Source organism: Trichophyton benhamiae (genome assembly GCF_000151125.1).
Source record: "Trichophyton benhamiae CBS 112371 chromosome Unknown Abenha-F-W-01a06.fp72, whole genome shotgun sequence".
Lineage (NCBI taxonomy): Eukaryota > Fungi > Ascomycota > Eurotiomycetes > Onygenales > Arthrodermataceae > Trichophyton > Trichophyton benhamiae.
Genome location: NW_003315105.1, coordinates 215,242 through 236,577, shown reverse-complemented (window position 1 = coordinate 236,577; position 21,336 = coordinate 215,242). Strand labels below are relative to the sequence as shown.

Genomic DNA, 21,336 nt, shown 5'->3' with positions numbered 1-21,336 from the left:
GGTAGATGCAGATAACGTGCAACACCGTCGAGTGGGTATTAAGATAATCCACAGAGAACACCGACGCCGATAAGCAAGATAGAAGGTGTTTCCTGTACATAAAGCAGTATGCAAGGATATAGCTTTGAGATAACCCAGATAGATGTAGGGAAGAAAATGTGAGTATGGAGCAACTGAAGAGATGATATCTTCACTTTCAGATAGACAAGTGATGGCAAAAACAGGAAAGACCACTGAGAAAACGGGTATCAAGTAACTGTGACCGGGCAAAGCTGATGGAATATCCTGTTATCGGTATGAAACAGAGCTGGGCCAAAGAGAAAAGAGAAGAGGAGGAAGAGGGTGGAGGCCAGGCTGCTAGGTTTATATAAAGATGAAGATGAAGAAAGGAGACGACGTCGCTCTACGCGAGAGGACAGGACAAGATTATGTAATAATTGAATTAGATAATCAATATTAAGCTTTAGCTCGGGAACACTAAACTTAAACTTTGTTTTCGCGCTAATTTAAGTGTCGTTTTTCTCCTTTGCTTTCACCGGCTTCAGATTTAGACAATGCTCGATAAAGAGGACATACGGCATTACAAACTCGTTCCCCCACTCATCATACACGCAGATCGGGGCCATACCAGAAGAGGCTCCAACACATCACTCACGCTGTTGAAAGTCTTTTAGTAATTATTAACTCAAGTGTTTTTCCAAAGCAACGCGGCTTATTTCTTAACAAACCCTCCGAACCTCAACTAGCAGGCTGTTCCGATTCCTACCATGGAGAAAAATTCTCGTTTCGAGTCACAAATTGCTTTGAATGCTAAAGCTCTTCATGAGCTTAGCCCACTTGTGGTTAAAATATCTCAAGACAATATGGCATCTCATGGAGGTCTAGTGGAAGAAAGCCTTCCTGCCGTTATACAGGGGCTTAATCGAGCAATAGTTAAAAGCGACGTCTTGTGGGCTCTTGGATCAACTGTCGTACTTGGCCTCAGCGAAGAGATAGCCATGAAAGCTGGTTGTGGCATCGACATCGACCACATTCCAATGATGAATTACATCAAAACACGAGTTCCCCGGCTTCGAGCACCACATATACATGGAGTCCTCCAGGATGGTCGCCGTAGCTTTGTGTTCATGACTCGCATTAAAGGCGAGCCACTTGACAGAGTTTGGAAAACGCTCGATAACTCCCAGAAGGAATCTATCAAAGAGCAATTAGAGATCATGTTCTCTGGCATCAGATCACTAACCCCACCTCCTTCAGACGAGCCACATGCCCTTCTTGGTGGTGGCATTCCGAGGAGATGCCGAGATGCAAGGAGGCATGTACGAGTCGCAGAGAAACCTATTGAAAGTATGGTCGAGTTCAACCTGTTCCTTACCACTGATCCAAATCGTACGGAGACTGGGAGGTTAAAAATGATCCGCTCATTCCTTTCCTCCGATCATAAATTTGTTATGACGCACGGTGACCTCCATCCCCGCAATATCATGGTCATTACATCCAATATACTTCCGTCGGACGTTTTTACGCCGTTGGTTAAGGTTACGGGTTTGCTAGACTGGGAGATGTGTGGCTATTATCCTGATTATTGGGAGTATGTGAAAGCATTACATACTATTCACCCTGGGGATGGTTTTGACGATTGGTGGAATTATCTCCCAGCTTCGATTGGAGTATGGCCCAAGGAGTATAGTGTCGACGAGCTCATAAGTCGTTGGAGAGGCTAAGGCAATAATCCGGCATATGCTTCTGGTTACTATTTTTCGTGGACTTTCAACTCAACTTTTGAAACGGCTCTGCCGGGACACGGTATTCAATGAAACTAGGGCAATACCCCTCCCTAAGAAGTTGGAGGAGAGTAGAGACTACTGCGGTAGACGGGTTACGAAGGACACGCTCGCTCATTATCTTTTGGAGCATGTTAGCTTATGATACAATTCAGAATGCATCATAAATGTTACTTAAGATATGGCCCCAGCTAATTTGGTACCTTTACTTCGTTAAATGAGCTAGCTAGTGAACAGGCCTATACACAAAACCCCAACAGCCAAACCACTACCATAGGGTAAATAAATCATACCAAATTTTCAAAACAAGGCCTTTGCTTTGGTGGCTTACTCGCCAGTATTGTAAATAAATTCAAATACGCTCGTTAAGCCTTGCAGATTAGAATTTGACGTCATGGTGCTAGTTAGTTAGTGCCACGCAGAACAAAACTTCACCACCTCACTGCCAGTTCTGCCTCTTCGACTGCAGATTTGCCTTTGCAGTAGGAGACACCTGCATAAAACCCCCCTCCTCTAGGTTGTCCAGGTTTTCCATGACCCAAGATTGGCAGTTCCAGGTTGTGCTTTGGTTGTCGACTGGATGGCTTTGGATTTTGCCTTCTGCCTCGCGTTCTTTTTCAGTTGGGATGGTGCCGCAAATAATGGTTTCCTTGAGCTTAAGTGATCGACCTGGCTCCTTACGAATTGGCTGCTCGACATAATACCCAACGCCGCCTTTGTCGTCCCCAACTTGGAGGATTGTCGAGTCTCCATTCTCGCTTTTCAGCCATAGCGCCCAATGACAGGGGTCCCGCTCGTCAGAAGGGTTATAAATTGCGACTGCCACGGTTGTCATCTTGAAGCGTCGCTATTTGAGAACAGTCAACATCACGGACGATGGGCAGTTTCAAGTAATAGATCCCACGGCACAGGAAACAAGAAGAAAAGAACCAATCACCCAAGCGGGTGAATGAATGCCTGTGGACTCACCTTGGTGGTACTGGATGTACGTATTGCAGGTACTGAAACCAAATTCCGGGAAGTACGGGTAGGAAATTTGTGCCCTCGAGAAAGACTGGCTTTGGAATGGATTTTTCAATACAGATGGAGACACAAAACCGAAGAGAATCGGGCGCTTTCTACATCGTTAAATAGGCTGTACCTGTCGACTTCTCTGCCGCCTCCCTGCCGAGCACAGAAAGAATGGTCAGCGCTAATGTTGGGAAGAAGCAGAGCAATGAAGGCATGACCCAATGAGGCACTAAGTTATCTGTTGGAGCATGCACGTTTGAAACATCAAGGTAGCAAGTTGCTCTCTCTATGCACAATGCATAGCCCCGGCAGGGTAAAGGGCGGCTACGGGAGGTATCCGACTAGCTATAGCTAAATATAGGGTGCCATTAGACCATTTTGGTGCAATCAACCGTGGCCTGGTTTACGGGTTAAATTTAGAACACCTCCCAGCGGGGATATCCTGTGGCTTTACTCCGGGTTTTACAAAAGGGGTTGACATTGAAATTCCCGCTATAACCAGTTTGTAATCTGGCCCCCAACAACCACCAATTCTCGGGATTTCATGCATGGACGGATACTCCGCCACTGCAACAAGTTAACCGCCAGCACGCCCTGGTTTTGTAAGTATCAAATGCTCAAACCCACCCCTGAACTACACGTTGACTCACCAACAACCAACTACCAAGAAATCAGAAGAATATGGCGTTTCCCGACCTACATATCGTCGAGCCCAAAGGCGCCCATATGCACACTATCATTCTGCTCCATGGACGTTCTAGTGACGGCCCTGAATTTGCCGAAGAACTTCTTGATTCGAAAACGTCCGAGAAGAAGACGCTTACGGCGCGGTTCCCAAATTGCCGCTGGGTATTCCCTACCTCTCGAGACCGATGGAGTTCAGTTTTCCAGGAGGACTTAACTGCTTGGTTTGATATATATTCTCTGTCGAACACTTCCGAGAAACAAGATCTCCAAATTGATGGCTTGAGAGAAACAATGTTATATATTCTAGAGGTTATGTGTCAAGAGATTGATCTTCTTGGAGGAAGGCCCGAAAAAGTTGTACTTGGTGGAATAAGCCTGGGCATGGCGGCAGCTTTATGGGTACTCCTATGCTCACCAGGAAGATTCAAAGGGAGAATCGGCGGCTTCATCGGGATGTGTGGATGGCTTCCATTCGCGAATGAGATCCAAGACTTACAGCACCCAAGGGAGATGATACCAAAGTTCCTTTTGGATACCGTCCGATGCGAAGAACAGGTGCAAACCAGCACAATAGATACTGAAACCATGCTATCTACGCCAGTATTTCTACTGCATGGATCTGATGATACCTGGGTTGATGTTGAACTGGGTCGTGCGGCGCATAGGGGCCTCTTGAAGCTGGGGATGAAGCCTGAGTGGAAGGAGTATGTGGGTGCAGAAAATAACGGACACTGGATAAAGGAACCGGAGGGGTTTGATGCTATTGTTCAGTTCTTGGAGGCTGTCTGGGCATCATAGAGCTTATTAAACACTTCACTGTCGCGAAGGAAGATCTCGGATATGAGGCTGTTGTCCAGCTGTTGAACGAGAAGCACACCTCAATTTAGCATGCCACATCTACTGTCAGATAATGTATTCAGGGTGTCGTGGGTACTTAATTCTACCCAGGTAAATCGAGCCATTGGCATGAGACGCTAATTTTTGAGTAGAAGTTCAAGGTTCCCTCAGGAGAGTTAAGACTCGTTGGGTCATAAAATGCATTTTGATAAAATTCATTTAGGTTAAAAACCCCAAAACGTATTGAGTATCAATGGGTTTGGTCGAATCGTTAAATATTTTCATTATTAATATGTGTCTTATATTTTAAAGTATTTATTTATTAGTAGAAGCCGCCCGTAAAACGAAATAGGTAATAGGGGTCGATGCTAGATTCAAGGTCCTAACCTTTGGGATGACCCTACGAAGTTCAACTTTATGCTTCTATCGCCAGTACCGTTTGTTGGGAGAATACCGTATCGACCATAGGTTTTCTGATCCACAGAAACGTAGTGAGGTAGCCTTCCGAGTAAATTTAACTTTGTTTCAATCCACCTGAGGACTTTCTCTGGTGGAAACAAGAATTTCAAGTATCCCAATCCAACTAAAACGAGGTCTATTAGCATAAATACTTGAAATTCTCAGTAAAAAGGCACCTACGGAGATATCCAACAGCAATGCAGCACGTGTGGCCCATGAAACTTGTGTTGGGAAGGACTGAAAAAACTGCATTTAGGATCAAGGGAAATGTCCAGCTCGGAATTTGGTATTTACCCCAACTGTTTGTTTAAAGTCAGATTTGTAAACTATATATCGTAAGGGACGCTGTTCCGGCATACCTGATGTGGGGGTGTGTTTGAAATCTTTTTATAGCCTCAGAGCCAAGGAGTAAGAAAAACCACGAACTAGGAATATTCATTAGAAAGCACACAGCCATGATATCTTGGTAGAATTGAAAACACACCTAGAACCTAGAACGGCCATATTGGACCGGAAAATAAATCTGGAGAACACAACATAGATGCCTGCCGGTAGTGTTGAAAGGGCTGGAAAGGAATCTGTAAGCTTCCTGGATTATGCTAGTGAAGCAACATGTACTTACGTCCAAGAAACATGGCAAGGGAGGTAAGAGTTCCATGTTCAGCTTCAAACTTCTCCAGTAAAGGTGTCACAGCAAGTATGTTCAAGAATGCGTGTAAAAACCCGGCATGTACGATAGGATATGTATTTATTCGGTACACTATGCAAATAAAATCATTAGTTATAAGATCCGGTATTGGGGTGGTGTTGTAACCTTGCAGCAACTAGCGCTGGAAATCCTGATACTTACTTCCTCCAGCAAAACTGATCTTAGAGGGATACAAAGCCCCCCATTTTGGCACATCCCAAACATCTTGTAAGCTTATTACCCAGAATACAACAATGCATAGAAGTGCAAGTCGAGTGAAAAGAGGGAGTCGGAGTAAATAGGATCGTAGACGTGACGGGTCGAAGGTCATTCCAGGAATAGATAGCATCCTGGGTATCGTATGAAAAATTGGACCGCGAGAATGGTGCAATGGGTCAAAAGAAATGTATATAATGCTTGCGACGAGAAAACTTCTAGTTCCACTGCTATACGCTACTTCCTGCCTAAGTATGAAGAGTTCTTGTTCTCAGGAAGGTAGTGCTAGGCATATAATGGCGGAATTTAATGTAGCTGGGAGAGCGAATGAGGATTCGTATCGATTATATAACGAGGCGGCGGTGTCTTTCATCAGTTGCTCATGATATTCGTCTCGGCTCAGGCCAGGTGGGAAATGGAAGTCGTGAATTCTTTAAGCTCCCTTAGAACTAAGAACAATGTCAGATAGGCACGCGAGGCTGGTGGATTTGGCTAGCCACCTTTAAATATGTCAAGGGTCGGTTTAATGGTTAACTCATCCGCGGTATTGCATTCAAATGAATGCAGCCAGACGCGCATAAAACATAAGAAAACTTCACGAAACAGCTTCCGGAAGTTCCTTGGGGAGAGAGAAATCGAATTTCGTCTCAGAAAAGGTGAAATTATTTGATTAGATCAGCAAATATCACGTGCCAGACCCCGGGATGAAGTAACTCGAGATCTGATAAGATCAAACTTTAAATTTCATTTTTCAAACGTTAAAAGGAGCGGAGCATTTTTTTTTTTTAATGCCACCGTCAAACGATCAAATAAAACAACGTTCACAATTAACTAATTACATTATAGGTTGAGTGACGAGGTCATATCCAAACAGTCAAAGAAAGTTGCAATAGAACAGGCTGATAAAAGACTAGAAATAGGAACTGGGTATAACGCTAATGACAACGGCAGGAAAACAGATACCAAAAGGAAACTCATACGAGCAGTGTAAAGAAATTAAGGCTGCTGTGTCCTTCAACACAAATTTGTAGGTATTGGGAAAGCCATAATTCATTATTGGCGACGCGAAATTCCCGCTCCATATTTATTCGGGGAACTTGAAACCATCCCGCATCAGTGATGTGGAAGCCGAAGTTTTGGTTGCCCATGCCTTTAGAGATATGACAACAATCTCCCAGGCCATGGAAAGCGCTGTGACTCCCATCCCAACTGTGAAGACAATCATTGCATTGATTTCATAATACTCCATGGCTGCGACAATATCCGCGGTCTATACAGTCAAGTTAGCATATGTCAACTGGTCTATAGTCTGATATAGTTGGGGGAAGCAAGAAATTCCAACGCGGAGGAATGCATACACTTAGCATGAAAACAAGTCCGCCTGATATAAGACAGAATGAGGCGACCAACTCTGAGGGTGGCCGGGAAGGAAGAATCGAGCTTGGTGGGTTGATATAGAGCAGAATATATGTGACAGCGCGTGCTAATGAGAACCCCACTAGGAGCATCCCCCACTGCGTGTGAACCATAGTCGACACCATACTATGTTGGTGGTGGGAACTCATCATTAAACCCAACAACAAGATTATTGTTGCAGGCATAGGGTTGAGGGATACTCCTTGGGACCTCGGCGGCCGCCATTCGTCCGCACCTGACGGGTATTCTTTGTCGAGAGCAATTGGAGGTGGTCCCAAAGCAGTCTGGTTTATCCAGTCACGAACTCGACGAGATTCAGCCAACATTCCACACTGATTGCTCATGGTCAGCCTGAGTGTTCAAAAGCACAGTTGAAAAACAAGAAAACGTACCAAGCCGCCGCCAAAAAACATGATGGTTATTGAGACATGTTCAAGATCGTGAGCCGTCCATGGCCCTCCCCACCCACCAAGATGCTCCAAAAACATGTTGCTGGCTCCATATAAGAAAATAACAAACGATTCTGTGAATTCTGCGGTTGGTATTCTTGACTTCCAACCCCCTACGATGGCACGTGATGGCTTCACATTCCACGCCCATCCGAAGTCTGCAAAGCAACCAAGCCACCGGCCTAGAGTCAAGAATCCATACCACATGAAAATCCCACCTTTGATGAAATGCGCCAGTCCGTTGAAGATTTGTCGTCCGCGCTAGGTGTCACACACCCGTTAGCCGACAAACGCCGCGTCATGGGGGGTTGTCAGCAGTACTTACGAAAATTCCAGTATAAACGACAGCACCCGACGTAAGGGCGAAGAATCCAAGGATCAGGATCGTCCTCTCAACGATAGTGTGGATCAAACTCAATGCACTGAGGACACGCTGCGAAGTCAGCTGAGGAACACGAGCTGTCAAATATCTGTCGAGAGACCCGAATGGAGATAGCCGTTGACAGCTAGGCTTATTGCTTTCTTCGAGGTTTGGTATCGCCATGTCCTCAACCTCTCGTCTGTCGTGTTCAAAGGAACTACATCCGCTACGAGGGGAATACGTGTGCTCGTCGCTGCCTTGACCGCTGTCTGCAGACCACCGAGTTTGCCGATTGGTATCCCGAGAATAAGAGCCATTTCTGCCTGAGTTGGTATCAACAGAAAGGAAGGCAACTCTTTCATATGCGTTATCTCGCGCATGGCCTTTGCCGTTGGAGTATGCGAGAAGTAGCCCCATCACAACCTCCGCAACCATGACCCATGTAGCCACCCATCCTATCTTGGTATGCACATTGTGTTCATAAAGATCGGGAGTTTGGTTACCGTATATGATGCCGCATAATATGGCAACAGCATTGACGACCAAGAAACCAAACTGAGTTGGCAACGCGAGTCGGGACTTTGATACACTAAACACAACACCTTTTCACCAAGAACAAATTCCAACCGTTAGCTACGCAACAAGCTCTCCTGGATCTCGTCGAAATTATAATCGGAGATCTCTTACCTACTGGGAGGATAACGACCCAAGCTATAGCCATCAACACGATATGGGCTAGGATCGTTCCCGAATGTTTCTGGTATCTAAAATAGCTCATCAGATGGGCTGTGTCTCCAGCAGCCATGGTCGCCGTCGCCGCCGCGGCTGGTGCTACAGATGATGTCGTTTCGGTCGCTCCCGCCATATGCATTGACTCGTGGCCATCACCATGCGGTATCGCGCCCGCTACCGTCGCGAGAAACAGTAGCAAGGAAGCATAGGAGGCGTGAGTCGCGAGGTGATGCGGCAACATCCGGAAGAGTACTTTGAGCGAGCAACCCAATTCGGCAGCCTAGGATGCTTTGTAGGAAAAGCTTCTCCTGTGGGCAGAGCTTGATATATGACTATTTATATACACGATTTGAAACTGCAGGAGCGAATGTGGCAGCTTATGACACTCGGGGAAGGAGCCTGGTACTAAGGGGAGGAAGCAAAAGGACATAAGGAAAGCACGAAAGAGCAGGAAGCAGCGTTAGGGGAGGGCCGGCCATGTGCCCTTTGTTATAAACTATTTATTTCTGGCGCCTTGCCTGACATCCGTTCTTCATGAAGATCAAGGCGGGCTGACAAACGCACGAAACGGTCGGCCGCCGGAAGAAGAGGATCCCAGGAGGACCCAAGCTTCGGAGTTAAGTGCAATATTCTTTCTGACAAAAAATGAGAACAACTTATGACGAAATGTGGTTGGAGAACTTTATGCATCAGCTTAGAGTTGATGTGCATGATAGGCTGGCCAGGCCATGTACGAGGTACGAGGTACGAGAGGCCCTTGTTCAAGCTGTCAACTCTAACGCATTTCCTGATGAGTCCGCTGCGCAGTCAAGAGACGTAAGATGCTGTGCCTTCCCCCGTCTTACTGCGTGTTCCTCTTTTGCACGGTTCGCCATTTTCACCGCCCGGAGCACTTGGCCACGCTGCTTGGACATGAAGCGCAGGCTCCATACATATGCATGGCTTCAGCTGAATCGCTTCCAGGTTGTACCGTGGTTGCTCATATCTCCACAGGACGGGGTGGGGAACAACATGGAAGTGGGAAGGAAAAAGCAACGGTGACCCTCTCGCTGCTCTTTGCAAGGCTCAACAAACGCCTTATTTCCACCGCTGAAATACATAAGCGACCAGCCAAGAAGAGACCCTTTGGCTATAACGGAATGAGCGCTCTGCACAGGGTACGTCCGTATAGAACAACTCCGCTTGGAGGGAGACAGGTGAGAGTAGTTCCGGGGGTCAGTGATGTTCTCCGGATGGCCGGCAACAGGATGAGAGTGATCTCGAAAATTTTGCATGAACTAATAAGTTAGTTGGGCCTATGTGACTTGGGTCGGACGAAAATTACCGACATCCCGAGGGGATTTTGGGATTTCAAAACAAGCCAAGTATCTCTGAAGTATCTTTTTACGTATTTGAAGCCGGAAAGTGACTTAAGAAGTACACTGCTTTTGTCTTTCTGGTCCCGCTTATCTAGCCGGCACATCCGCCAGAATTATTAATTTTATACGCAGCCCAAATACCAAACAACTCCCAGCCCGGAGCGTACGCTCCGCCCATGCTCCAGCCATTATCAACTCTCTACCGAGGGTGTCGATGAATCCGTCCCCCGATCATCCGATGACTCTCGCTTGTGGGATGAAGCTAATCAATTCTCTCCTTTAGTTCTCCGATTTTGCCGATGGCAACGAAAAGATCGACTATTCAATTCGATATGAGGTAGTTAGAGCTAGCCAATATAGGCTGCGTAGCCCAATATTTCGGGCATCAGATTTATTATTTCGGTTGTGACCCCTCCTAGCTATCATTGTATGGTGTATCGGTTGTATGTACCTCCAAAAATTGTGCATTAAATCGCATCGTGGCCGTCTCATTTCTTTTTTCCCCCTGTTAACCAAGATAATCAATGACAAATTATTATAGTATTAAGTCGACTGGACCGTTCAATTAACCAATCTACACCACGTCCTGTTGCTCGTGATAACTTGTTAACCAGTTGTCGACTAACTAATCAATTGAATGCATGAACTCTATCGAAAGAGCTACCCGACATCGTCATATCATCAACATTCGCCCCCGGCTACGCAGTCTTCGTCGGTTATTTCAGATTAAGTATCTGCAAAGCGATATCCAACGAGTGGAGGAGGGATAGAAAGAGAAAGAGGACTACTCTGCATGTTGCGAGGATACCTAAGCCTGCTACTACCTATCTACTGCTTGCTAGGATCTTTTGTTCCCAATAGTCAAAATGCCACCGAGGCGTTAATAAAAGTAGGGTGCAAATGAGCTCAAGCAAACCCTCGATTTCTCGCCGATAGTGGTTAATCAAGCAGATCAGGTATTAGACCTTCCGGGGTGCTCCGACCACTTAGACAGTTAGAACGAAGGAATCTTATTGAAACTGAGAATCCATGGAGTCACTGTCTGTGTTCACATCAAGATGTGTCTAACAAGGCCCAACCCGAAAACATTGAAGTGCTAGATTTTCTCTCCTAAGCTAAAAACATGATGGGATTGAAGTGTAGACTCGTGTGTCATATAGTAGAATGTTATTTTTTATTTATTTATTTTATTTATTTATTTTTGGAAAAGATAACTGTCTACAATATTAAACCATAACTGTCCTACTCTCCCCGGAAACATCGGTCTTCGAATATGTCCTAAAGCCGGGCGGTTAATTCGCTACCCTTGTGACTTGGATAAATTGCTATGTCGCCCATGAAAGGACGATGGTGAGAGAAATTTATATGCCGGTGAGTCTTTTCCTCAAAACCTCTCCAAATTAAACCATTTTTCCACTTAACATCTGATTTATATCCAGGATTATAACCTTCCGCATTCTTTTGTACAATATCCCTGGAATCCACCAGCAGACTGGCTACCGTATGCTCATGTTTGGCAGCATAGTTGAGTATATCGTGCTGCCCAGAATCCTGATCGTATTTAAAGTATCGTAGAGAGTCCGATAAGAAATATAAGGTGGCTAATAGTAGGTTGTGCTCGTACATTTACCACTCTCCTTGTTAACTCACGGACACTTTCCTTACAGCGTCAAACTGGGGATGACATGGTTCAGGGTTCACGGGTAGGGAGGACATAGCCTAGTATTGCTTCACCTGCTTCTTGAGAAACCAAAATATATAATTATCCCTGAAATCCCAACATCCCCAAGCAACGAAAGGTATGGGATCGCTTGCTTCAAGGCGCAGCAGCCGTTTGATGGGTATCTCTAGACGAAGGGTAGACGGACATCGTGAATAGCACGGGCGTCATTTTAACGATAAATTACCGCTTGGATACCAATGGAGGTAAATATATTAGGGTAGCATAAGGTTCATGTCTTCCCACTTGTATACAGGTAAAGCAACCTCCGTCAGTTGTAGTCAGGAAGCGTGAAAATAAACATCGTCGAGGTTGGAGGCTCCTCGAGAGTTTTTTTTAAAGTGGATTCGAGTTTACCGCTAACTGGGCAGTTAGCCCGAGTTAGGTAACGGCCCGCTCTGGAAATACTTTATTCCTTATTTTGACATCCAGCAGGATCTTAGGGCGGTACGTAACAGGTACCAGGTAGAAGAAATTAATCCTGCGTCTCACTTTACCATCAATAAATATTCTTGGACTAATATCAATGCTGTCTATATAGTGCAATAATAAGATCAAATATCCCTTCGACGGACTTCGTCAAACTTGGAAATCGAAGCATCAAACTCTTCTTTACTGGCCTTTGTCGAATCCAGCCCTGAAACATCTGCTGGGATGGAATGCGTTTAGAAGAAAAACAGAAATCACCACAAACACGCTCTCCATACCGATGAACAGTCCTTCGTTAGATAGCAGCGGTCCATCCCATCCTTCAGACAATTCCGCAATCCGATAAATACTTCGTACATATATGCAAACTGTCGATCCTGCTAGAGACAGCAGAAAGAGTTTGAACTGGGAAGATGATCGAAGGTGGGAATAATTTGGATCTAACGCAGCATTCCCCAAGGCACGGATGCGATTGTGGGTTCGAAAAGCGAAGTCCGCAACCAGTCCCATGAATACAGTCAACGTAATGACCTGAATCACAAGACCAGCTACCATAATGTCTTTCCCTAAGTCAGCTTGCGTCCGGTCATTGTCTCCCGCGGTGCTGGCAATCCCACCGCCGGCACCTTGGAGAGCCAGTGCAAGGATATCGCAAGGAATAAAAATTCGGGGATACCATCGTGGGCGGATTCGGGAGTTTTCGGGGCCAAAGGCAGTCACGATCCGGGATAAGGTGAAGTATATACCAGCGGCAAGGAACGCAGGCGCAAGAGTAAGGCAGCATATTTGAATCATAAATGGAATCTACCTCATATAGGTCAGTGATCCATTTTTCCACATTTCCCAAGGTGAACAAGGAGATTCATTGAAGAAGATTCGGTAGCTATACCTGTTTCCATGGATTATCCCACATCAGAATTCTGCCTATATACCCAATCGTCTCACCTAGGGTTCCCAGGACCATGGCAATGGTGAAGCCTAGAAATCGTCTCGTTGTGAGTCCTTGGATGATGAAAATAACGGCAGAGATGAAAAAAAGAGCTGTAAATGTCGCATTTGCCGGCAGTGATGGTCGGTACTTATACCACGAAAGAGAGATGTCACATATAGCAAAGGTACATAACTCTCTATCAAAGACCTGTTCCCGGGCCGCAATGGGTGTGATTGCTGAAATGGCACTAGTCATCTTGAAAGAGACTGTATATAAAATCCCAACACAATATTGATTGCTTTCCGGTGTCTGTTTTATGGAAGGGAGTTTGGATTTCTGTCAATGGCTCTGGTTCTCCAGGACCATGGCGCGGTTTATATAGTTCCCTGAAACAAATACACGTCCACTCGGTAGGCCGGTGCGGAAATCACACTTTATGACAAGACACGAATCTTCGGGGGGAAGCGATGCATGGCAAGGTCCCTTCCGTGAGCCCCTGCATCAGTAAAAGATGAATCATTATTCAGTGAGCCAGGGTATTTCGGTATGGTCGATATGATTCCCCAATAGACTAGGACTAAGTGGGAGATTGTGAATGCGTTTGTGCCGAACCTTCCAGGTAGTTAAATTTGGAAGCCAACGTAGGTCCTGCCGTGGCTGCGCTGGCCCTTTTTCTGGGAAGTAGAACGGCCCAGTAAGATGTATAATCGGGGCTCGTATAGAAGGCTTCAACATTCTTTCCCACTGCGTTCAAGTCCTAGATTTTGAAGGATCTAGAATCCGCCTCACTCATTCGTCAATGGCAGCGACTTCGTCACAGCCTTAATCCTTCAATAGCCAATTACGTATTTCGATCTGTTGTTCAGCCCCTGAGACTGTAGACAGATGATGTAAGAATGTACGTTTGTTGCTAATCATTGTTGCCTAACAACAAAGGACTGCGAACTCTCGCATTGATATCTAGGTCTGATGTCCGAAACTGGTAAGAACTTGGAGAGTCTACCATAATATTTCTACTTTGTGATGACATCGAGCCTGGTAACCGACTCCATCTAACACTTATCAAATTTTACCAGAACATTGTAATTTTGTGGGTCAAATTTTTGACCAGCAACTTTTGTACGGGATTGCCGGCACCCGCGTAGAATCTCATCCGCATAGTTTCCAAGAACAGGACAAAATTCTTCGAACCAAGAATCACGCTACAGGTCTGTTAGTTTCTTCTCTTCAAGAAGAAAACGCGGTCTGTGTGAATACTCACATCGTTGCAGAGGAAGATCCCACTATCCCAGGAACAGCTAATCCGACTGCACGATCGATTTCGAACCGTGCAAAGTGATCCTTGTGGAGCACGTTTGAGGTAGGCGACACCCTCCTGAATATGTTTGCGCCATGCTCTCTGGGTGCCACTGGGATCGCAGATTATATCTCCCTTTTGCCATGTATGTTAGATCATCATTCGTATCCTAAAGTCTTTTAAATTCTTTCAAAGTAAACAGAACCAGTAGAGCTTACTGGTATTCTTTTCTCCAATTTAGAGCCAACTTCGCGAGTATGACTATCTGGTGCATCAGGAAAATCTTCCGGCCTATAGTTGGGGTTTAACTTGAGAATTTGGTGAAAAATCTCTTGGATAGTGCCCTCAAGAGTCACATTATCCCCGCCTGGTGTGACTGGCCCAGTATATATCATCGAACTCGTAGCGAATGATTCCACTGTTGGGCTTGCAAGGACCTGCGAAAGTTAGATGGTATTTCATGTTTAAACAGGTATCTTCTCGAGGATATTACCATGAAAGCGGCAAAAATAAGTGCAAGTAAGAGACTCTTCGTAACAGCCATGGTTCTAGAGGTAGATGGTAAATGGAAAAGAAGATGTGGTTCGCGTTTGCGGCGGAGTTGAGTTGAGGGGTTTGGTATTTGGTTAGGAAGTGACGGTCCCTTTTATAACCATAAAACGCGATTGTGCCTTCGTCCATTCATCCATTGCGTTCCGAACTTTCCAGTAACTTGTGTTCCCGCATCTACAGCCATGAGTAATTTTCTCACTTGTCCCTCACTGGGAATCCATTCACGAGATGTAAATGAATGGGCTTCTGGGACCTATAATTCGCAGTTGCACCAACCCTCGCTGTTTGAGGCCTAAGAGAAAAGAGAAGCTATTTATTCCCAGTAACACGAGCATCAACCCTTCACTGAAGTCCGCATTATATGCAGGTAACAAGACACCGTTCGCTAATTGCCATATGCGAACGGCTTCCTGCCGATGAAGCAAGATTCAATTATAAACCGGGATTCTGCATTTTGCTGAGAACCACTCATAGAGATGGTGTTTTATCGCGCATCAAAAAATTGGGTATAGTTATATATTCGTATATCCATATAATATAGCGACTGCTATTGAGAGTGGCCCCCAAATTACGCATATCAACCATCGTTTGCAGGTACCACTGCATTCAAATGCCTCAGTCACATCTATAGATTAATATACCAGATAGAGAACCCATTCCCTTGGCCAAAAATAGCTCGCTCCTCCATATCCTCCAGAGGGTTGCAAAAAGGGCTGGAATTGAGGAGTTGAGAAGCTGAAGACGGAAAAGGGGGGAAAGACAGATTTATATCTTGGCACCCTCAATCACGTGCCGGACAGCTGCGCCTCCAGCTTTAGTTAACTATCAGCTGTAGATCAAGATAGAGAGAAAGATGGAGAGTCGCAGGAGCAAGAGAGAACAGCTTTTTCTTCCCGGACCATACCTGAGGGATACATGCGGGCTTCACTGGAGGCAGTCCGTGAACGCCTAATCGCTCATGGCGCTAATATGTACGTATAAACCGCCCTTGACCCTTATGAGATGACCATCAGTTAACCAACTGTTATTATGACAACAATAGCAACATTGGTCGCGAAACTGCGCCATGACCCGCGGCCTCTGTACAAGCTTCCACCCTATATATCGGTACTCCTTATTCTAGTCGGTGCGATCTGGCTTCTGTTGCTTCCCCTGAACGAATACTCGCGAGAAACATACATTTCAGAAAATGCTCTACTTCCTGGCCAAGTACACACTTACTTTGCTGGAAGCGAGCAGAATATATTCCGCGCATACAGACAGGAGCTTGATACTGTGAAAGGCCGCGATTACAGTTTGTATGTGAAACTTTCGCTCACCTTGAAACGGGAGGAAATTCTCGCGAATTAAGGAATTCTAGAGCTAACCCTTCACTTGTACAGCATATCAGAAAAGCTCCAATCAGTGTTTCGAGAGTCGGGACTGAAAGTTGCTACACAGAACTATGAGTATCAATCTTCTGGGAATGTGTATACTGGCCAAAACGTGTACAGTGTTATTCATGCCCCGCGTGGAGATGGCACCGAAGCAATGGTGCTGATAGCAGCCTGGAAGACCGTTGATGGGGAACTCAACCTCCACGGCGTTGCATTAGCACTGACACTCGCAAGATATTTCAAGCGTCTGTATCCTAAAACGTCGATAGATCTTCAATTTTATGTTACTAATCCATTCTGTTTGAATAGGCTGGTCTTTGTGGTCAAAAGACATTATATTCCTCATCACACCGGATAGCAAGTCGGGAGCACAAGCGTGGGTTGACGCTTACCATGATATGCATCCACCTTCTGTTCAGCCTTTACCACTAAAAAGTGGTGCCATACAAGGGGCTATTGCGTTTGAACATCCTCAGAACCATAGATTCGAATCCCTTCACATCCTATATGACGGTGTGAATGGTCAGCTGCCGAATCTTGACCTGTTCAATACTGCCATTGCTGTTGCTCGCGGTCAGATGGGTATTCCAGTTGACTTGCAGCATGTATGGAATCATGACAATAAATACCAAAAACGTCTCCAGACTATGCTTAAAGGCATGATTCGCCAAGGACTAGGCCATGCTGCCGGGGTTCATAGCAGCTTCATTCCCTACCATATTGATGCCATCACATTTCAGACCATTGGTAGTGGGTGGGAGGATGAGATGGCTCTAGGAAGATCCATCGAGGGCGTTGTCAGAAGCATTAACAACCTCCTAGAACATTTCCACCAAAGCTTCTTCTTTTACCTACTTATGCACACCAAGCGCTTCGTCAGCATAGGGACTTATCTGCCTAGCGCAATGCTAATTGCGGGGAATTTCACCATTATGGCAATCGGTCTCTGGCTTAAGAGTGGACGTCGGACTCCAAACGCGCCGCTAGAGACACACCTCACGCCTCTTGATAGCAAATCAGGGGAAGAAAAGCAAAACGCCACCACCATCGCTATCGATGGGGTCAATAGAGCTGTGGAAAGGCATATGTCATTGCCGTTAGCTCTGGTATTGGGGTTACATTTCTTAGGAGCTGTTCCCTTGTACACTTTCAACAGCCTTCCTCATAACGTATGTGCATACTACGTCGTACAAGTCGATGGTATTTCCAGGCCCAGCTAACAAACTTATTTTATTTTAGCTCCTATCTTATGCGGCATATATTTTTGCCGTGGCGAATATCGCCATTCCCCTCGTCATTTCTGTGGTTGTGGTTCACTTCTTACGACCTACCACCCAGCAGTTTATCCTCACTAAATCATTTTCTCTTGTTCTTCTAGGATTGTTTCTCTCTGCTCTAGCTACACTCAACTTCTCTTTGTCCCTTCTCCTAGGCCTTGTCTGTACGCCACTCACTTTCATCGGCTACATGGAATCCTCTGCAACTCAAATGGGGAGATCTAAAGTTCAGCCGCAGACAGAAGCGGAAAGAGATGCGAGAGCTCTGCTACTGATAAAAACTGCGTTTGGAATATTGCTTCTTAACCTTCTCTCGCCGACGGCTCTACTCCTTGGCATATGTACAGTTTACAATATCCCCGTCGAGCTTGTTCTGTCTGAAGCAGCATTTGGATGGAATGTCTGGGGAATGTGGACCCAAGTTGCGGTTTGGTGCATATGGTGGCCGGCGTGGCTGGCGGGCTGCGTGTTGCATTTTTCCTCGATTTTATGATTACTAGAAGAGCAACGGTTACTAATATGTATACATGAATATAGAGTACTCATTGAACAGAAATCTTTCGTTGGTCCTGGGCTGCATCTTTCATCGATGTATGCTTAGAGCCACAACCGAGTAACTCATTCCACTGCTGAAACTGAGTCTCAAACATAATATACGCTGTCGGTATTGCAACATTTAAATCTGACCAGGGGGTCTCAGCCTGTGCAACACCAAAGACATAGCTCAATTTCAATTGAGAATTGAATGTTAGAAGATTAATTCAACTTCAAGTAACCTACGTTGGGAAGGTTTGGCCTGAAATTTCCAGCTCGTATATGATAACTTCGCTCCATGACCCTCCAATGAAAACATTAATGGGGCAGTCTATCCATTTGACTGCCTTGTACACTCGTCTAGGCTGCATCTTATTGATACAACTGTGTCAACAGCTGAGAGCATACCTACAGGGGCGTGAGAGATAAACACGAAGGATTCATAACTGTTGCAGTGATGGATAATATATACCCAAGCTGAACCACGAACCCTGGGTTTCCCTCATTGATAAACGGGTATATATATCTCAGAGAATGCCCTGGGGCATCCCTAATTCTCTCTCTCTCTCTCTCTCTCGCTGTCTTTCACAAAGCAATTGAAATTCTGAAGAAATCATCTATTCGAGAAAATAAATATGAAGCCTCAACTTGTCCTCCTCTGCCTTGCATCGCAGGCAATCATTGTTGTTGGAGTCCCTGCTGGACTTGAAGGTGCGTTAAAGTTGAATATGTAGCCACCTCCCAGTTCCCTTGCTGAGATATTTCTCTTCACCGTCGGACATTGGCCCGGCGGAGTCAAGGTTATATTGGATAGCCACGAACGATATGAAGGCTGTTAAAGCAGCAGAAGCGTCTCCAAACTGTGAGTTTATTGGCTGGCATCTTCAGAGAATTCAGCTACTCTCCTAAACGTATGGTTATCCGGTATGAAATGAAGCCAGGCTCACCGAAGTGATCGAATATAGGGTGCAACACTTGTATCGGGCTTTGCACTGGAATTACATGCTGCTCTCCCCGTCCATGGTGTATTTGGACTGGGTCGTTCTGCTACTGTGGAGCATAGGTGGACCACAGGATTGTGTACCTGGAAATAGGGACAAACTGATGGCGTGTCCTGTGTCAGACCCCCAGTCACTCTTTGAATTCCTTTCGGGGCGTGTGGATACACGCAAGGGGTCGTAAACACAACTACCAACGTTGATGCTTATGCAAATCTATTAGTGTGATGTTTTGTATATCGCTCAAATCAAATCAAACTTCCGTACTGGAGTTCCTGAACATAGTATTTTGTATTTTTGTACCCTACGAGAATGTCATAGAATAGCTGGAGGCGAAGAAAATGCCATTGTACCAGGGTATTTAATACCGTCGATAACATTGAATTCTTTGGTCTATTTCCCAGCTCAGGTGCAGTTTAAATTACACGACTGTTGAGGGCGACGGCAAAGGCTCTTTATGCAGCCCAGACATCTTTCCCCACACTTTCAATCCAGTGGCCGAGCTGGTTAACTCCAGCATCCCATTCACGTAGTCTCGTGCGCATTCCTTCGATTTGAGTCATATCCAGGACCTTTGGCTGTACCCAGTGGATGTGTGCTATTTGTGCAACCTGGTCAATTGTGCCCTTCAAGAGACCCAGGCTGAGGGCTTTCATGATCAGATGTTCAATTTCATTGGGTTGAACTTTGGTTTCCTCCGATATGGTGGCAAAGGTCATGCTTCTATTGTGAGGTGGTCGGCGGAAGACCATCTCGGTGAGGGCGGCAAGAGATATCTTCTGATATAAGAATACCTTATGTTGCTGAAGCAACTGGTTCTTATCCATGTTTACTGCCAGTACATCATACGCACTAAGGTCGCCTCGGTTAAAGGCCATAAGCAACTCTCGAAGCCAGGCATGAGGGGTACCCTTTAGCTCATCCAGGACGGGGTGAAGCAATAATTCACCAAAATTGTAAATGGTATCAGAAACTAGAGCTGCAACGCTCAAGTCGTATGCTCTGGCAACACGATGTTCCGGCGCCAAAGACTGCAAATCAATGCACGCTAAATATAGGAGAGCATTTTTGTAATATGAAGCAAATTCAAGCTTGGCCTATGTTATGGTTCGTTAGCAAAAATGTATACCTTTCCATAAGACTCGTCACTGCTTACATGATAATAGTCTGCGTTTACTTTGTAAAACGCTGCGTGGACTACATTCTCGACGGAGTCGAACATGTCCAGTACTGCCTGTGAAGCATCAAGATCCTTTCGAGCTCCCTCAAAGTCCTTTAACCGTAGTTTAACGCTAGCAACGTCTGCAATCGCATACACGTGGGCATCTTTTGACTCTGGTTTATCAACTTTGCTGGCCAATGAAGCTAGGAAGGAGAGTCGCTCTTGGTCATCTAGTTAAGGAACATTCGTTAGCAGCCAGATCCGGGCAAAAATATCAGGACAACGGTCCCACGAACCACTGCACTGTGTCGATGCCATCAGGCCCAGTGTTACGAATTTCAGCTGATTTATCTTGTCTGCAAAGGTAATGATGAAATTTTTGAAAAAGGACAGCCTCTGGGGCGCGCTCTCCGGTAGACAAAAGTACTCTATCAGAGCATTTGTGAGCTGGTGCCATAGTTTTCGTTCCCAAAAATCTTCAACTTGTAAAAGCAGTGACTGGGATTCATCAAGAGCTTCCCCTCGTTTCTCCGCAAGGAAATCTGGGATCTTGTCAACCTGCATTGTGACGGGTAGGTTTGGCGAAACGGCGTCGGACGGAGAGACGAGACCGAGCGAAAGCAGTCGCGGAGACGAGCGGGAGGCCGATATTTGAGCGTGAGGTGATATAATCTAGTGAGTTCTGAGGGTTTCTGCTGTCCCTGGCATCACTATCAAAATCGCTGGAAGGAGATGGCTGTTTGTTGCGGCGTCGAGCAAGGTCAATGATGTTTAGAAGCCAGAGAGCTTGAGTGGTCCCTGCGCCCAACCGGAGAAGCTTTGATGAGTAAGCATTTACTTAGTCATATATTACTCAACTTTCTTTTAGGCTTTTCTCCAGATATCAAATCGAAACTTCCAACCATCTTGACAGCTCAGCATCACCACCACGTTCAGCCGTGCTTTACACTGCTAATGTGAGGAGGGATTGTCACAGGAGCTAGTCTTACTATCCCTGGCTGGGTTCACGGGTATCCGGGGCTGACTGCATCCGAGGATCTCCCAAGAATAAGCCAGAGAATG

The 21,336-nt window shown here is 45.7% G+C and overlaps 7 protein-coding genes across 7 annotated transcripts; 3 read left to right on the top strand and 4 right to left on the bottom strand.

Annotated features, from left to right (window-relative positions):
* Positions 1-767: 767 nt before the first annotated feature.
* On the top strand, positions 768-1,724 carry ARB_07519 (uncharacterized protein; the record flags this gene model as incomplete). Its single annotated transcript, XM_003014168.1, has 1 exon — positions 768-1,724. One exon carries the CDS (start codon positions 768-770, stop codon positions 1,722-1,724), a length of 957 nt encoding a protein of 318 aa, XP_003014214.1.
* Positions 1,725-2,223: 499 nt separating this feature from the next.
* ARB_07518 (uncharacterized protein) lies at positions 2,224-2,619 on the bottom strand (the record flags this gene model as incomplete). Its single annotated transcript, XM_003014167.1, has 1 exon — positions 2,224-2,619. The coding sequence occupies one exon, from the start codon at positions 2,617-2,619 to the stop codon at positions 2,224-2,226; it is 396 nt and encodes a 131-aa protein (XP_003014213.1).
* An 857-nt stretch (positions 2,620-3,476) lies between these two features.
* ARB_07517 (uncharacterized protein) lies at positions 3,477-4,280 on the top strand (the record flags this gene model as incomplete). Its single annotated transcript, XM_003014166.1, has 1 exon — positions 3,477-4,280. The coding sequence occupies one exon, from the start codon at positions 3,477-3,479 to the stop codon at positions 4,278-4,280; it is 804 nt and encodes a 267-aa protein (XP_003014212.1).
* Positions 4,281-6,766: 2,486 nt separating this feature from the next.
* On the bottom strand, positions 6,767-8,713 carry ARB_07516 (uncharacterized protein; the record flags this gene model as incomplete). The annotated part of the gene is made up of 5 exons (XM_003014165.1): positions 6,767-6,952; positions 7,041-7,430; positions 7,491-7,808; positions 7,873-8,510; positions 8,596-8,713. The coding sequence occupies 5 exons, from the start codon at positions 8,711-8,713 to the stop codon at positions 6,767-6,769; spliced, it is 1,650 nt and encodes a 549-aa protein (XP_003014211.1).
* Positions 8,714-12,330: 3,617 nt separating this feature from the next.
* ARB_07515 (RTA1 domain protein, putative) lies at positions 12,331-13,333 on the bottom strand (the record flags this gene model as incomplete). Its single annotated transcript, XM_003014164.1, has 2 exons — positions 12,331-12,951; positions 13,037-13,333. The coding sequence occupies 2 exons, from the start codon at positions 13,331-13,333 to the stop codon at positions 12,331-12,333; spliced, it is 918 nt and encodes a 305-aa protein (XP_003014210.1).
* Positions 13,334-15,956: 2,623 nt separating this feature from the next.
* On the top strand, positions 15,957-18,073 carry ARB_07514 (uncharacterized protein; the record flags this gene model as incomplete). Its single annotated transcript, XM_003014163.1, has 4 exons — positions 15,957-16,225; positions 16,310-16,548; positions 16,613-17,472; positions 17,543-18,073. The coding sequence occupies 4 exons, from the start codon at positions 15,957-15,959 to the stop codon at positions 18,071-18,073; spliced, it is 1,899 nt and encodes a 632-aa protein (XP_003014209.1).
* Positions 18,074-19,567: 1,494 nt separating this feature from the next.
* On the bottom strand, positions 19,568-20,838 carry ARB_07513 (uncharacterized protein; the record flags this gene model as incomplete). The annotated part of the gene is made up of 3 exons (XM_003014162.1): positions 19,568-20,209; positions 20,242-20,504; positions 20,571-20,838. 3 exons carry the CDS (start codon positions 20,836-20,838, stop codon positions 19,568-19,570), a joined length of 1,173 nt encoding a protein of 390 aa, XP_003014208.1.
* Positions 20,839-21,336: the final 498 nt, after the last annotated feature.